Source organism: Egretta garzetta, unplaced genomic scaffold (assembly GCF_000687185.1).
Source record: "Egretta garzetta isolate BGI_Z169 unplaced genomic scaffold, ASM68718v1 scaffold151, whole genome shotgun sequence".
Classification (NCBI taxonomy): domain Eukaryota; kingdom Metazoa; phylum Chordata; class Aves; order Pelecaniformes; family Ardeidae; genus Egretta; species Egretta garzetta.
In genome coordinates this window covers 3877539-3892476 of record NW_009258615.1, presented here as the reverse complement: position 1 = coordinate 3892476, position 14938 = coordinate 3877539, and the positions used below count along the sequence as shown (strand labels likewise).

General features: G+C 37.7%; 1 protein-coding gene across 2 annotated transcripts in view; it reads left to right on the top strand.

Moving 5' to 3' along the window:
• Positions 1–14938, top strand: part of KCNIP4 (potassium voltage-gated channel interacting protein 4) — a 231264-nt gene that overhangs the window by 166738 nt on the left and 49588 nt on the right. Inside the window, exons 1-2 of one of the 2 annotated variants that reach the window (XM_009648035.2) lie at positions 5781–5830; positions 6984–7006. The exons of the other annotated variant lie outside the window; for it this stretch is intronic. Coding sequence (XP_009646330.1) covers positions 5781–5830; positions 6984–7006 — 73 coding nt within the window. Of the gene's footprint in view, positions 1–5780; positions 5831–6983; positions 7007–14938 lie in introns of those variants that run through there. 2 annotated transcript variants of the gene reach the window in all.

Sequence of the window (14938 nt, the reverse complement as noted above, 5' to 3'; positions counted from 1 at the left end):
CCAGAGAGGTAGTGGAGGCCCCATCCCTGGAAACATTCAAGGCCAGGTTGGATGGGGCTCTGAGCAACCTGATCTAGTTGGCGGTGTCCCTGCTGACTGCAGGGGGGTTGGACTCGATGACCTCTAGTGGTCCCCTCCAACCCAAAACATTCTATGATTCTATGATTCTATGACTTAATTTTACTAAGATGAAGAAATTTTGCTTTTTTTTTTTTGTACTTTGTAAATTATTTAAACATTATTTCAAAATGGTGCAAATGCATCATGCATCCTAGTATTTCAGATATTTACGAATATGTGGCTCCTGAATTTTAATAAGCCTTTAAATTGTACACAAAATTTTTATCAGTTAAGTTCTTATATTCACCACTTCCAAGGAGAATTTGTTGCTTCAAAGTGGCTTCTTTAATTACGACTTTTAGAACACTAGTGAAAAATTGACAACATTTGAACAGTACTATCCAGATCATTAATTCTTAAACCTACCTGAGATTAATTATGGTCTCAGAATGGAACTGTAGTCAAGATGCACTAGAAGATTGGGTAGAAGTTCTGCATTTTGGCACAAGGTCAAGTTTGTTTAACAAATTACGCACCAGTCTTACGGAGGATGGGATTTACAAGAATGTATTTGTTACTTCTAGCCAGCCTAATTGGAAACCTGTCATGCTTACCCAGCCTCTAAAATTCATCGTGTGTACATACTAGGTATTTTTAATTAACTTAGTGCTTGTTAAGACTGTCATCTGTTGCGTGCTTGGAAGTGGTTTTCAAGCTGGTACTGTACATAGAGCTGTAAAAGCTACAAGAGTAGCTGCATTATTCTTAAGGAAACCAGAACACTTCTGAAATAAAACACTGCTCTGTTAGCAGAAATACTGCACTGCATCTAACTACATTAAGTTATAACAACTCAACTCTGTGTCAAGGAAATGTAAATGTAAACATCTATGTTACCCTTGGTTTTAAGGGTAGTTGATCAACAGGAAGGACTGACACTCTTTTCTTTTATTTCTTCTTTATAATATTTTTAATGAAGCATTTAATGAATGGCACTATTTTGGGTTTCTTTAAATCTCTTTGCAGAAGCGAAAAGTGTATTCTTCCTTACACTGTTGTACCCCTTATCCATCTTGTTCAAAAATGTTATTTTTATGGAAGCAGGATACAGATCATCAATGGAAAGTAGAGTACTTTACCTCAAGACCGACAGCTTAGACAGCGACTGAAAACTCTCAGTGTTTAAGAAAGGCTTGGTGCCTTCCATACAAATGTGGTGTAATGGCACTATCACCCCAAATCAAAATGAGCTTTACACAAACCACCAAAAGTTGCAGAAATATGTTAACAGTCCAAGTATGGAATACAAAAATTAAGCTCCAGACAAGTCCTACTGAACTCTGTGGAAAATTTGCTGTTGACTTTGGCAGTGGGCTTGGAAGTGCCCTACTCCTGACCGACCTAGGTCAGAGCTGACTCGCTGGGGGCTAGTTCAGCAGAATCAAGAAGTGTGCGCTGGTTTCATTTCACCATTTTGTGAAAGTTCTCTGAGCTCTCAATGAGACATCTCTCCTAAGAACTAAATTCATATAAAGCATTTAAAAAATGCATTACAGTGACAGCCTAGAGCACAGTAGGTTAATTATTTCCACTCAGAATAATTGGATAATAGTGTGAACACTATGAAGGTACACTCCACAAATTATTCATTAAAAGTATCTCTTTCTGGTCTTCTCTAACTTTCCTAATAGTATGAAATGACTTTTCACTAGAAAGCACGGGGATGCTTGTTAAGGGGTGTTACAAGTGGCCACCATCTCCAGCAGCTCAGAGCCCAGGGATTCCACCTCATGGCTGCTGGAGTCCAGCCCAGTGTGCCTGGGGGTCTCCAGCCCAGACCAAGGGATGCAGCTGCTGGTTTTCCATTCGCATGTTCAACCAGTCTGATCCTGGGCCCCTCTTACCCACCCCACAGGTCTCCCACTCACTGGCCTGTCCAGTTTGGTGCTCACTGCAAATACATGCACACTCACATGCTCGTCCCACAGGCACTGTGTTCTCATGTGTCCATCCAAATACCAGCAGAGACCCTCTCCCTGCCTGATGCCCCTGCCCAGATGCAGGGCTCCCTGCTCACCAGCTGGTCCAGCCTGAGGTTTGCTAGAGAATGACACCCCATGCACAGGATATTTGGGGCAGATATAGACACTCACCCCCTGGCAGACAGCACCAGGCACAGGCTTAGACCTGTGGTCCCACTCCAGCTGCCGGTGCTGAGCCCCTCATTCATGCTGAACCCCCCCCAGTAGCTGTTTTTCAGGGGACACACTGCTGCTACCCCAATGGCTGGGGCTGAGACTCTCACCCACTCCAGTGGGTGGCACAGAGACCCCACTGACCCCAATAGCTGACACCATGGGCCAGAGGCATCTACACCCCCAGTCTGACTCCAGCTGCTGGCCCTTTGGCAAATGTAAACATATCTGAGTCCAGCATTGCACATGTTCACATACACCATGCACACAGTTTTGATGATAAGCTAAATATGGAGTTAATAAATATTTGAAGGGTCTCTCACCATTTTTAATATCTCCCTATTTTATTTTTCGTTCTAATTCTTAAATTCTTTTTAATGTTTTTACTTTTTCTCTCTCTTTCCTTTCTTTGCTGGACCCTTCTTTTTCATGCTAGCTCATCTGTTATCACCCATTTGATTCCTTTCCATCATTTGTCACTCACTTTTGATAGACTCATCTTTTTGTCTTCAGTTGCTCTCTCTAGTCTTTTTACAACAGTATATTTCTCTCTTGCTTTCATATTGCAGAGCACAGGCACTGCATATCGCTGGTTTTTAGTTCTCCAGTTAGAAATGATCCTTCATTTTCATCAAAGCATCAGTTGGTTTTCCTCCCTTATAAAACTCAGTGAATCTCCACTAATCCAGATAAACTCAGTTTGTTATCACTATTTAATCACAATTATTAATTCAAACTCTTTAGAAGGTCCACTTAAAAGGAACTCTTTACAGGCCCACACTGCCATGCCTGCCATGCTGAGCCTAGCAGTCCTCTAAGCAAGGGAGTGCTCAGAGGGGCTCCCACCCCTGGTCACTGGTGTCAGCCCTTCAGGTTCTTCACTGACTGGGGTACTACCATTGAGATGTCCAGAGAAGTCTGCCCAGTGTTAGGCCCCGTTTCACTGCTACTGAAGTATCCACCTTGCTTAGGCTGTGATAAAACACTTACTCATCAGTCTTTGTTTTCATAAGCCATCTGCAAGATCTCAGGTTCCTCAGCATCACTTGCTTTCCTCTGCCAATCTATTTCTGCTCATTCTAAAATCCCATTGAGCAATACTAAATTAGGAATTTCAGTCAAAATAATATACAACTATTTTATTTCTCAGGATAGTGAAAAAGCCTGACTTAAAACTATTTTTTTTTATTTCTCTGCACTATCTACTACCTTTCATCTGGTCTGTCTGACTTAAAAACCTCTTCCTCCTAATCTGTCTCCTTCATAAGATAACTATCTTTCTGTTGATGTAATTTATTGTGTGATGATTTGTATATATTGCAGTTAGTTAAAAGCTTCTATACTCTTCTCATAAACAACAGAAGGGGAAAAAATGAAGGAAACTGCATAGTTCAGAAACTGCAAGCAAACACATCTTGTTCACTGTGCATTCCCTCATATGCTCACATGGTTCACTTCAGATGAGATTTTTCTAAAGAAAGCAAATTATCTGGTATAAATACATTTCCTGTCACAGGGGACCAGCTTAGTTTTACACATGCTCTGGGAGTGCGTGTGCAAGTGTATTAAGTGGTATTAAATGAACAAAGCGGTATTGAAAAATTAGTACATTTTCAAGCTTAGTACTGAAGAAACTCTCTGCAATTTTCAGTGTTTACCCTTCTGGAGATGTTTATAACAGTTTTAGATAATGTTTGCATTAAACATTTGCATAGAAATTGTGTATAACATAAGCAGTTTTTCAGGTTGAAAAGCTGTATATGTGTCATGGGAAGGCATGGTCTGAATAACAAAGCTGTATTTGGGAAATTTAATGAAGACTCTGAGGACAAAAGTGTGGTCATTTCTCTGGTTTATATTTTTTTTATAATTTGACACTTCTCTATTTCTTCTCTCCTGTGATATTGTTTTTTTTTTTTCTCTCTTCTTTTATCCTTTTCCATTTGCCAATCCCACAAATACCCAACTGTAGTTACTGTTTTTGACAAGATCACTTGTTCTCTATCCATCATTTTCAATCCATGTTTAAGTATTTTTGGCCTCCAGACTTCCCAGTTGACCCTGACCTCTAATTTGTTGGTGGAGAAGTGTAGCTCCTAATGTGGGTCTGCCATTGGCATGTTGATTTAAAAGAATATGTACAAGGGAATTTAAAGTGAAGGAGGGCAATCTCACTCTTGAATGCATGTTTCAAGGCAGTCCCTAAAATGCTGGCATCCATTTTTTCAGCTCGATACCTTGATAGCTTCTCTTTGTAGCAGATCTGATGTGGTTTGTAGGGCTTGAATAGTCCGTGAAGCTGATAGGTGTGTTTTGTGATGAAAAACAAAGTTAGGGGCTGTAGAGGAAGAATCATTAAAAATACATACGTACAGATAAATGAGGTTGGCAAGAATGTTTTCCTGGGTTGGCAAAAATTGCTGATGATCTGTAGAGTAACCTAGTGAAAACTCATGCAGTTCCTCGGCAGGTGTTTTCAAAGGACTGAGGCTGAGACTTATAAATATTTATGTTGTACATAATTTTATTTCATTCCCAGACTCACTACACAGAAGGAACATGCACTCTGATTTGGCTCTCTTCCACAAGTCCTGAACTGTGAATATGAAATCTGCACTTCATTTTGTCTCCCTTGCCTCTCCATCTGTGCTGAACCATTAACAGTTTAGTGGGGCTGCCAGCCCTTAAGGCCCTGGGAGAAATTCCATCATACAGCTGAAATTGAGTGTAAACCATTATGCCAAGAAAACATTTCATGCATTTCTTTTTTTGGTCTTCCTTATCCTTGTCACTTCCTACAAAAATTTTAGATTTAGGAAAATGACCTGCGCAGCTTGGCTTTCAGGTCTTATACTAACCCTTTTCCAAAAAGATCACATTCAGAACTAACACAGCATAGCCATTTTTCCCCTTTTCATGGGAAGACTTAAAATCCTGCAAGTGAACAAAATCCAAATTCCAGCACTACTGGGAGCTTAGCTGTACTGCCAAGGCAATGGATGTGGCCAGTGGATTGTAATACTGCTGGTGGAGCAAGACTTAAACAGTGGAAGCTCATCTGCTGTCTTTGCCAAATAAAGGAGTGAGATATTGAGAAAGAAAAGAGTAAACAAAAGTAAAAAACCACAGGGGGAAAAAGAGAGGGGGGAAAAGAGATTGTTTTACAAGTGACTTTTCTCTTTCACTGACAGTGAAGGAAGAATTTGGGAGAATTGTTTCTAGGTTTTGAAATTCCTATTAAATAGGATGATTACCTGCCCAAAAGGCTCTTAGAATCATAGAATTGTTTAGGTTGGAAAAGACCTTTAAGATCATCAAGTCCAACCATTAACCTAACCCTGCCATCCCACCACTAAACCGTGTCCCTAAGCACCTTACCTACCCGTCTTTTAAATACCTCCAGGGATGGGGACTCACCACTTCCCTGGGCAGCCCGTTCCAATGCTTAACTCTCTTAAGTACTCAGATGAGTGTGCCTTCTACGTTGACATTTATCACCCAAGTCCCCATTATAGAAAGTCAGTGATGAGGTGGGAGGCAAGGCAGGAGAGTGCTTCTTTAAACAGAAGGCATTTGCTGCAGGCAAGGAAAGGTGGGAAAGACTTTGGGGGCAAGGGCAGCCACAGCACAGTCCACCTTGTGCACTTAGTGGGGATGCGAGACAGACTCTGCTACACCAGCAGAAAGTGGCCTACCTGCCCTTATTTCATGCTGACCACAAAGAATTTGCAAAGAAAACAATCACACTTAGAAAGAGAGAGATTTTGCCTCTGAAAACTTCTGCAAAAATCCCTTGGCTTGATAGTCTTCCCTGGGGTAGTCTCTGTAACAACAAGGCAATGTTGTCTGCCTTTCTAAAGCAGGGATCATACGTCTGAAGAAAGTAAATATGTAAAGAGTTAAGATAGTCTAGGTATAATTGTGTATGATTAAGAATATATGGTCATTTATAAATTACTTATAACTCATAATTTATAAATAATAATTTTTATACTCTAAAGCATGCTTTTTCCTTATCTTTTAAAGTCTTTTATGACTGTATTAATTTGTTATTTAATGAGGAAAAGATTTAGTGCTTCTTTGTGTATTTTTGTGTAACCAGCAGTGTCAGATCTACATCAGCCTGTCAGCATTGTGATATTGGAGTGACTAGGTCACACACATAACAACAATTTTGATGCTTTTGGCCAAATATGATTTTTAAAAGTAGCAATTCAAAAAACAATTGTGCTGACCATGTGTAGATATGGTACTCTCTACATTAGACTTTTACTAAGAAAATGGTAGAGTTACAGTTCTCTAGTTTAAATAGCTGTAAATCAGAGGTTGAAGCCACTGGTGCATTTATCAGTTGCAGCTACAGATATAAATCATGCTAAACAGCAGTCACTGCTAAAGGATGTCTAGTATGCCCAATATCTATATGCAGCACAGTATCAGTACAGTAGTACCTAAATAGGAGAATACGTAAGCCATGCTCCAGTTCCAGAGCATTCTGTGAAGTGTGAGCACCTCTTGGGACAGTCACCCACAATTCCTGGTGGTGTTCTACAGAGATGAGTTCTAGGACGCTCCCACAGTGAATTATGTGGAAAAGTGTGTCTCAGTTTAATTTTCATTGCAGAGGAACAAATTATCAAACCCAAGAGCAAGCAGCACCAGTTAACTAACCTGAATTTGAAGAACCTTCACACTTAGCCCAGAGGAGTTTGTGGCTGATTGGGTTAGGGATGACAGCTACAAAATCTCTAGTCAACCAATTATTAAAAAAACCCAAAACAAAACAAAACAAAAAACAAACAAAAAAAAAACAAAACCCAAGAAGAGTTTGGAAAATTCAGCTTCTTCTGAATATCTCTTTGCAGGCTAGGAATTACTGTTATTTTATTCTAGAAGTTTGAAGAAGCAGCATGAGTCCATCATTATCAGTGTGTTGGTGCTTCATGGCTCTTCATCTTTTCATGAACAGCCATTTTAAAGTCTGGTAATACGATAAGAATCTCTTACTATATAATATATAATTTTTAATCTATTTTAGGTTAATTATCTTCTTAATGGCCACAGCTTTTTCATCAACCTGTTTCAAACTGGGCAAATAGCTACAGAATTCACAGAAATTATTACAATATTTCAACTTAATTAACACTTTTACTGTTTCAACTTGTATTAAACACTGACTCAGCATAGGTCCTGTGTGCAACACATTTTCTCTATATTAAGTAGTCCTTTACTCATGAAAAATCACATTGAAAGCTGCAGTACTGATCAGGAGGTCAGGACAGTGGACTGCAATATCTGCAGAACAAACCGACTGCAGCGACTGAGGGCAAAAAGCTTCTGTGCTGCTTCCTTATACCATGAGGACATAAACCATTTCCCTCACCCCTGTCCTGATCTTCGTGTCGACATTTTAAGTTACCTGCCAGAAGTGAGTACAAAAATTATACTGTCCTCCTAAGTTACTCCTCTGATATTACATTCTCCTTTATATTTAATTTATTTTTGACCTTGACCATACCACTGCAAAGACCATATGGTTTGCATTGAATTCTGTGAGCTTCTGTGTGAGCATAAAAGTAGCAAAATTATTTGCTTACTCAAGGCTTTCAGCTTCAAACCCTTTGGAAATAATATGTCTCTTTAGGTTTTGCAAAGCACTATGCGTCTTCAGTAATTACGTAAGTTGTGAACCTATGTAATTATCTAAGTAACACATGGACAGTAAAACTTTGCAAACCTTAACTCAAATTAACAAGCTAGAAGTAGATATTTCTAGATCATGTCTATGCTAGAAAAATTCCTAATAAAGAAAAAATCTTTAAGATAAATGAATTTCCTTTGTGTTCAGATACCTACAGTACAGGCATACCGTAATACTGCAGACACTGCCAGCTGAGACCACAAGGTATTCATTTAAAGGCTCATTTTTTGTACTCAAAGTAAAAATATGGAGTTTGAGATACCCATCAGATCACAGATTGTCTTTTATTTTATGCATGTATCTGCAGAGTGTTTCCGAGTTGAGCTAATGGTTAAGCGCTACAGATAATAAATGTATTCATGTTATTATTTGTATTAAAAGGTTTAACGTTTCCAGAGATGGTCATTTGGGTCCATCTGACCTTGTGCTGAAGCTGGATTGTTTCATCCATTCACCAGAGCTGCTGTTCTCGCAGAGGCAGCATTTGCTGGTAATAGTGGGTTGATTTTAAGGCTGTGATTATTTCCTGGGTTTCCCCATTTCTTTCATTTCATTTCTATTCATTTAATTTCCTTCAATGTTTTACTCATATACAAACTGAGAAATATTTTTTTTCTTTCATTTACAAAGTTTAACATCCTTAAAGCCTTCTCACTTTCCCCTTCTGTTCCCAAATACAAGTACATACTTTCTCAAGATTGCCTACAAGCTCCACTTTGTGTTATAGGTCTGATTTGGTGACAGAGGAGAAACCACTCTACATCATGTCACTTCTACATCATGTCACTTCTACATCATGTCACTTCTGCATCGTGTCATTTTTGCATCGTGTCCCTAACAGCAGTATTCAGCACAAGTGCCGTAGCAGGGATAACCCAGGATTATCCTGGTGACTGTGCCGCTAGCACAGGAGCTATCAGTCATGGTTTTCATCTCTTGCCCCATCTGTTTTGCATTCTCGCTGGTGTAGCCAGAGCCATGGCAGAGCAGCATTTGTGTTTGAGTGCATACGGCTGAGATGAAAACTGCAGGAGTTGCGTAATGTCTGAACTGAACTCTACCTTTCTCGGGAACATGAATCATTTACTCAGCTGTTTTACAGATGTTAAGCCTGTTGTTTGCAGCAAATATGCATTCAGGAGGTGCTTGCTCATATCATCGTTTTTGTGTAAAATGGTTACTTAAACCTCACAGCCAGTTACTCTGACAATTCCCTTCACAGTTAATGAGGGTAACATTGTTCACCTGCTTTGTGGCACATGAACATTAACTACTAAGCCATGTCAGTATTTAAAGATGAAAATATAAATAATACTTATTTATATATATATATGTAGAAAGCCAAATATTAAAGAAAAGGGAGAGTTTCTACACATCATGGTTGATATTTTAATATTCAGAAAAGGCAAAAGTACCAGGTTGGTTATCACAATTGACAAACGAATTATGTGGGAAAACTCAGCCATGGAACTAGAAGACTGCCAGAAAGGACAACAAAAGATATCTTTGAGATTTTATTTGGTTTTGGTTTTGTCTTTCATATGAAACTTCAAAATCAAATAGATTTAAAAATCTGTATAGTATTTTAGCATTAAAATTTTTACACTCTTACCTCGTGTTGTTTCAAATACATATTCTGATACTTCTTTGTTAGATGCTTTAAAGTGGGTTATAAGAACTTTACAAGAGATATATACAAAAAAGTCCCCTTTATTGGAAAGATGCAAAAACAAAACAGTTTTGTTGTCCTCTTCAAAAATTCTGGTTGCCCTTTGCAATTCAGGATGGCTGCCCTATGTTTGGCCTTTTCCCATCAGGATTCTGCTATAATGATGAACTCTGCAGCATGTACAGAAATTGTTCTCAAGCCTGTGTTAACAGTCATGATAATATATTTTTTAGGTTTCCTCTACGCTCAGAACAGTACCAAACGCAGCATTAAAGAGCGACTTATGAAGCTCTTGCCCTGCTCGGCTGCCAAAACGACATCTCCTGTTACTCAAAGCAAGTTTTATTTTTCATTTGATTTTTTTTTTTTTTTTAGGTTTGCATGCATCAGAAGTTATACTTTCATTAACTGCTCATTTGAGAGACAAGATATCTGCTGAAGTAACCATATGGTCTATTGAGGTTTAAAAGGAAGTGATGAAGAGATTTGTGGGCTGGGAACAGATTTGTCAGTGCAGAGCAGGATGGCAAGAAACAGTGCCAGGGTCTGCCGTATAGGAGCTGCTGGGTTGGCCCTTCTGCTCCACAAGCTAGCTGAGAAGTGACTCCCTGGTTAAATTAAATACCTGCTCTCAATGTATTTGAAAAGTGGTATCTTTTTGTGTACATGTGTGCACGTGTCTGTGTGTTCTTGCTATCCAATATATAGGATAGTATAAGCAGTACTGGTCTGGGAGGAAAGGCTTGGCCCTGAAGGTTTGGACTATGTAACATCAAACTATTTAGGGAATGAGACCTAAAGTATGTGTCTGAAAGAAAAATAATAACGAGACTGAAAAAAAACTATGTGAATGTAAAGGTAAGGGAAAAACACACTGAAACTACCTTTAATGTCTTGAGATGCTGTGAGGAAATAGAATTTCTCCAGGGCAGCTAACAGATAAAAATAGGAGGGGGGAGGGAGGAAGATCCATATGTAGATACATACATATATATATATACACACACACACACACCCCTAGATAGAGATTAATTATAGTAATAGCACTAATGTCTTCCAATATAAATTGACTACTACAACTGATTATAAAATATGCCTGTGGACCCAATTCAGTCTAGATTAATTTGGCACTAATCTGACCACCTAAAATTAGAAGCTGAGTGGTCCCTGTGCTTCCAATATACTCTTTTGATAACAGATATCAATCAATCATACATAAAAAAAAATTCTCCAAGAGCAGTTCCTTGTGTCCAGTAATTATAGGATGACACAGGGCAACTTGGTTACAAACACAGGCCTAGACTTCAGTGGTATGGATCTAGGCTTTCTTTTTGCTACCCCACTTCACTGTCATTCATATGCTCCTCTGCAGAGAAGACTGTGGCACTTGCTTTCCTTTCTAAGTATTTGAGATCTCAAATATGAAAAGGACTTAAGATGTGGATGTACAGCAGCTTTTTCATGCTGATGTGTTTTACTTGAAAATAGGGTAGCTTAAAAAGGTCAGTCACTGTCATGTTACCTGATAGTAATTCAGTATGTAGAAGTTGCTTTCAGCTACATGACCTAAGCCATATAGCTTTAGACTAGAAAAGGAATCATAAAATCACAGAATGGTTTGTGTTGGAAGAGACCTTTAAAATCATCTAGTCCAACCCCCCTGCCATGGGCAGGGGCATCTTTCACTAGATCAGATTGCTCAAAACCACATCCATCCTGGCCTTGGCACGCTTCCACTGATAGGGCATAGAATAGAAAAAGGAAATAGAATAGAAGGAGTAGAAGGTTTGATCTGTTCATTTGAGGTTGGTGGGAGAGCAACACATCCTTATTTCTTGCACATTTGTATGCAAGGCTTTTGTCTGCACAGGTAGCACAAAAATGTTAAGTCAGTCTTAATAACCTCGACCTTGCAAAACTTGTATTTTCATGCTGAAAGTGTTTGTTTTATAAACCAGAAGAGAAGTAAAAATGAAACTTGCTATATTAAAATGCTATATTAAAATGTTATGTTAAATTAAAATATTATATTAAATAATAATATCACTGTAGACACACATTGTTATTATCTCATTTTGTTATAATGTGCTATTTGATTTCTGCCAGCATGAAAGAAGCAACATTGTAATGTGCTAGGAATGAAGCCTGCACTACCTACAACCACATAATGTCAATTCCTTAGAAATTTTAATTAGAATATTTTTAAAACAAGTAAATTATTGAAATATACACAGCCTGAATTTGCACTTCTGTGCTTAGCTTCTGTCAGGATGTGCAGAAAAAGTTTACTTGAATAAATAAAATCTTATTTCAGCATTCCCATTGAACAAAGCATGTCAAAGAATGCTTTTTCTTATTTGTGTGCTTTAGCCTAGTAAGTCTAAACTTAAATCCATCCTTCCTTAGCTAAATGTTTCAATGCACGTGCTAGAGATAGGATTAGACTCAAGAATGGTTTTGGAAATGAAAAGCATGTGTGCATGCAGTTATTAAATAGACAGGGGCGTTATAATTTGGGGGTTGTGCAGGCAAATGTATGTGCACAATGTTTACAGATACGAACTGAGCCCTAACTTTGGGCATGCTTCTCCTACTGCCATTATTTGAAGCGTATGTCTGCTTTTTGCATTGCTTTTACCATTTTCTTCTTTAATGAACAATGAAAGATTCAAAGCATAGCTCCTGTGGCAAATACATTAGAAACTGTCTTTACTATTTAGAGAGAAGAAAGCTACTCATCAATGAAATCAATAAGAATATTGTGTTTAATATATTAATGAGTGAATATGAACTTGTTTCTGGTTTTCAGTTGACATGTTAGCCTTTTATAAAAAAAAAAAACAGCAACAAAAAAAAAAACCTTACCTGTCTTAGGCTAAAGAAACTAGAGAAATGAAATAATTAATTTTTCATTAGCTCCATAGGAATCATTAATGTTAAAAATAGATATATTTTCACACATTTTCACTGCTTATTTTAAAGTATTGATTTTTTTCCAGCCTGGATAACAGTAGCCATAAGTGTGAAGAATAAAATTAAAAACCTGCAAGTGACTCATGAATGCTATGGTATTTTAATCAGCACAGCTGTCTCATTATAAAGAAGTTTACAGTGATCTTATTTTTTGATTATTTATATCTATAAGACTACAGAAAGACTATAGAGTGTGAAAAGACTGAACCTTTCCATTAACAGAAAGACAACACCATCACCACACTGCAGTCTTTTACATTCTCACCAAATCTTTAAAACACAATACAAATATTTATTACGAAGGCTATACCAAACCTTGTGCTCAGCATCACATTCTCTGGTCTTTATCTCTAGCCTCACATTTATTATGTGTATTCATTTAGCTCCTAGAAAAGCTTGTGGATGTCTCTTTAGGTAGTCAGATGTTTCACAAATGGATGCTTAGAGAGCTCATTTCCAGTTAAGTCCCCTTCTGTCTAAACAATAGCCAATTTAAATCCCATATAACTCTTGACATATAAAACACAAGTGAGTTTTCAACAATATTTATTCTCAGGTTGATTCTTTCATCAATTTAGTATTAGCACCTAGTATTGACTTGCAGTTGACAAAAAAAAAAATTCAGCTGCATATCTACAGCATGACATTGTTATAGAGAATTTAGTGACTATATAAAGAGTATAAAAGATTAATCCCTTAAAACATAATGGAAAGGCTTTAGAAACTGTGCAAAATAAACCCTGGATGTTCTTATGCAGAATTAAAATGGGACTCAAGAACTTTGCTACACCTTTCATAGATTAGGAAGACAGCTTCTTAACTCTGGAACTACTTTATTCCAATTTCATCTATAAAGGCAGGATTTTCAAGACTTCCTCTATGCACCTCAGAGCATCATTTTAAAGAAGAGAGCTGGCATTTTCTTATAATCTTGTGAGTGCAGATACTGTCCCTTTAAAACTATGCTCAAACATTGCAAGGTCAATGTAAAGTTGTGTCAGTTGGGGTTTTTGTCAATAGCATTTAGATTGAAAGTTTTCACAAAGATGGTAGTGGCCTACAAGTCATATGAGGTAATCTATAAAGAAAAATGAGAGAGAAATGTATTATAGTTTGTCCATAAGCCAATACACAATGGAGATTCTGAGATAAGACTGTGGGTGACACTGAGATCATCTAGGTGACACTGAGATCATCTTCCTATGACAAGTGCTTACACCAACATCTCTTTGACAGGAGAAAAGGCAAGGCCCCACAATTTTGTGAAGATTTATCCAAATAGTTTATATATTATGACTATATATCTGTTTAAAGTTTGTTCATTTTTTGTTTAGCTGAACTATCTTCTGATGCCAGATTTCTCCCAAGCAGCTGAAAGTTATTGTTGTTACATTGTAGCAGAACAAAAATATGTGAAGATGTAAGCATTATACTGTTTTAATGGAGTATCCTAATATTGTGCTCTTATGAAAATTGAAGTGAATAAAACTATATTTTAAGAATGCAGAGTCCCACACTGATGAAATAAAATATATAACTTCAGCATTGTAGAAGTGACAATTATACGTGTTTGTTTTCTCTCAAGCTACGTTTCTGTAGTTGGTATAACTCTTAAATCAGAATAAGGCAGTGATTTGATTAAATTAGTCTGGAGTACTACATAAGCCATGTTTAATGCTGGGAGTACTTAAAAACAGATGCATACATTCATATTTTTGATTAGGTATATGGCTGGCATCCCATAAAAAAAATAAATACTGTAAGTTTCTTAAGCTGTTTTATTGAATTTTCACATTTAAAACTCTACCTGGAAAAAATGCTTTGCTATCTTGCATTCTTTTAGGGCTGCACTCAGCTGTAAGCCTTGGATGTGTATATCCACATTCTTATTCACCTAATGATGAGGTCACTAACACGCTCGTGTTCCCCCCTTAGGCTGCTCAATGTGAATAATCATGTTGCCCTGAAGGGTTTGTTATGCAGTACTCAAAGTAAGGTGTATTGCTGAACATGCAACATCAGTCTCACACACTCTCCAAAGCACAACTTCATGGTAAAAGAACACTGAGAATCCCAGTCTGACATGGTGAATTCACATCCATTCACTAACCAAGGGAAAATTCCCAGTATTCTGGAATCACTAAAGTTTTATAAAATTGTTTTCTTTGCTAACAGAGCTGAAGAAACATAAAAGTAATTCTGAATGTGTCATGCATGCCCTTGCAGAATGTTGGCTTTCCAGTCTATTGCTATTTGTACTGATGTTATAATATCTAGACTGCTGGATCATCACTGCTGTTCCATGCTCTGTGCAGCCACTGAAGCAGACAGATACCCTTT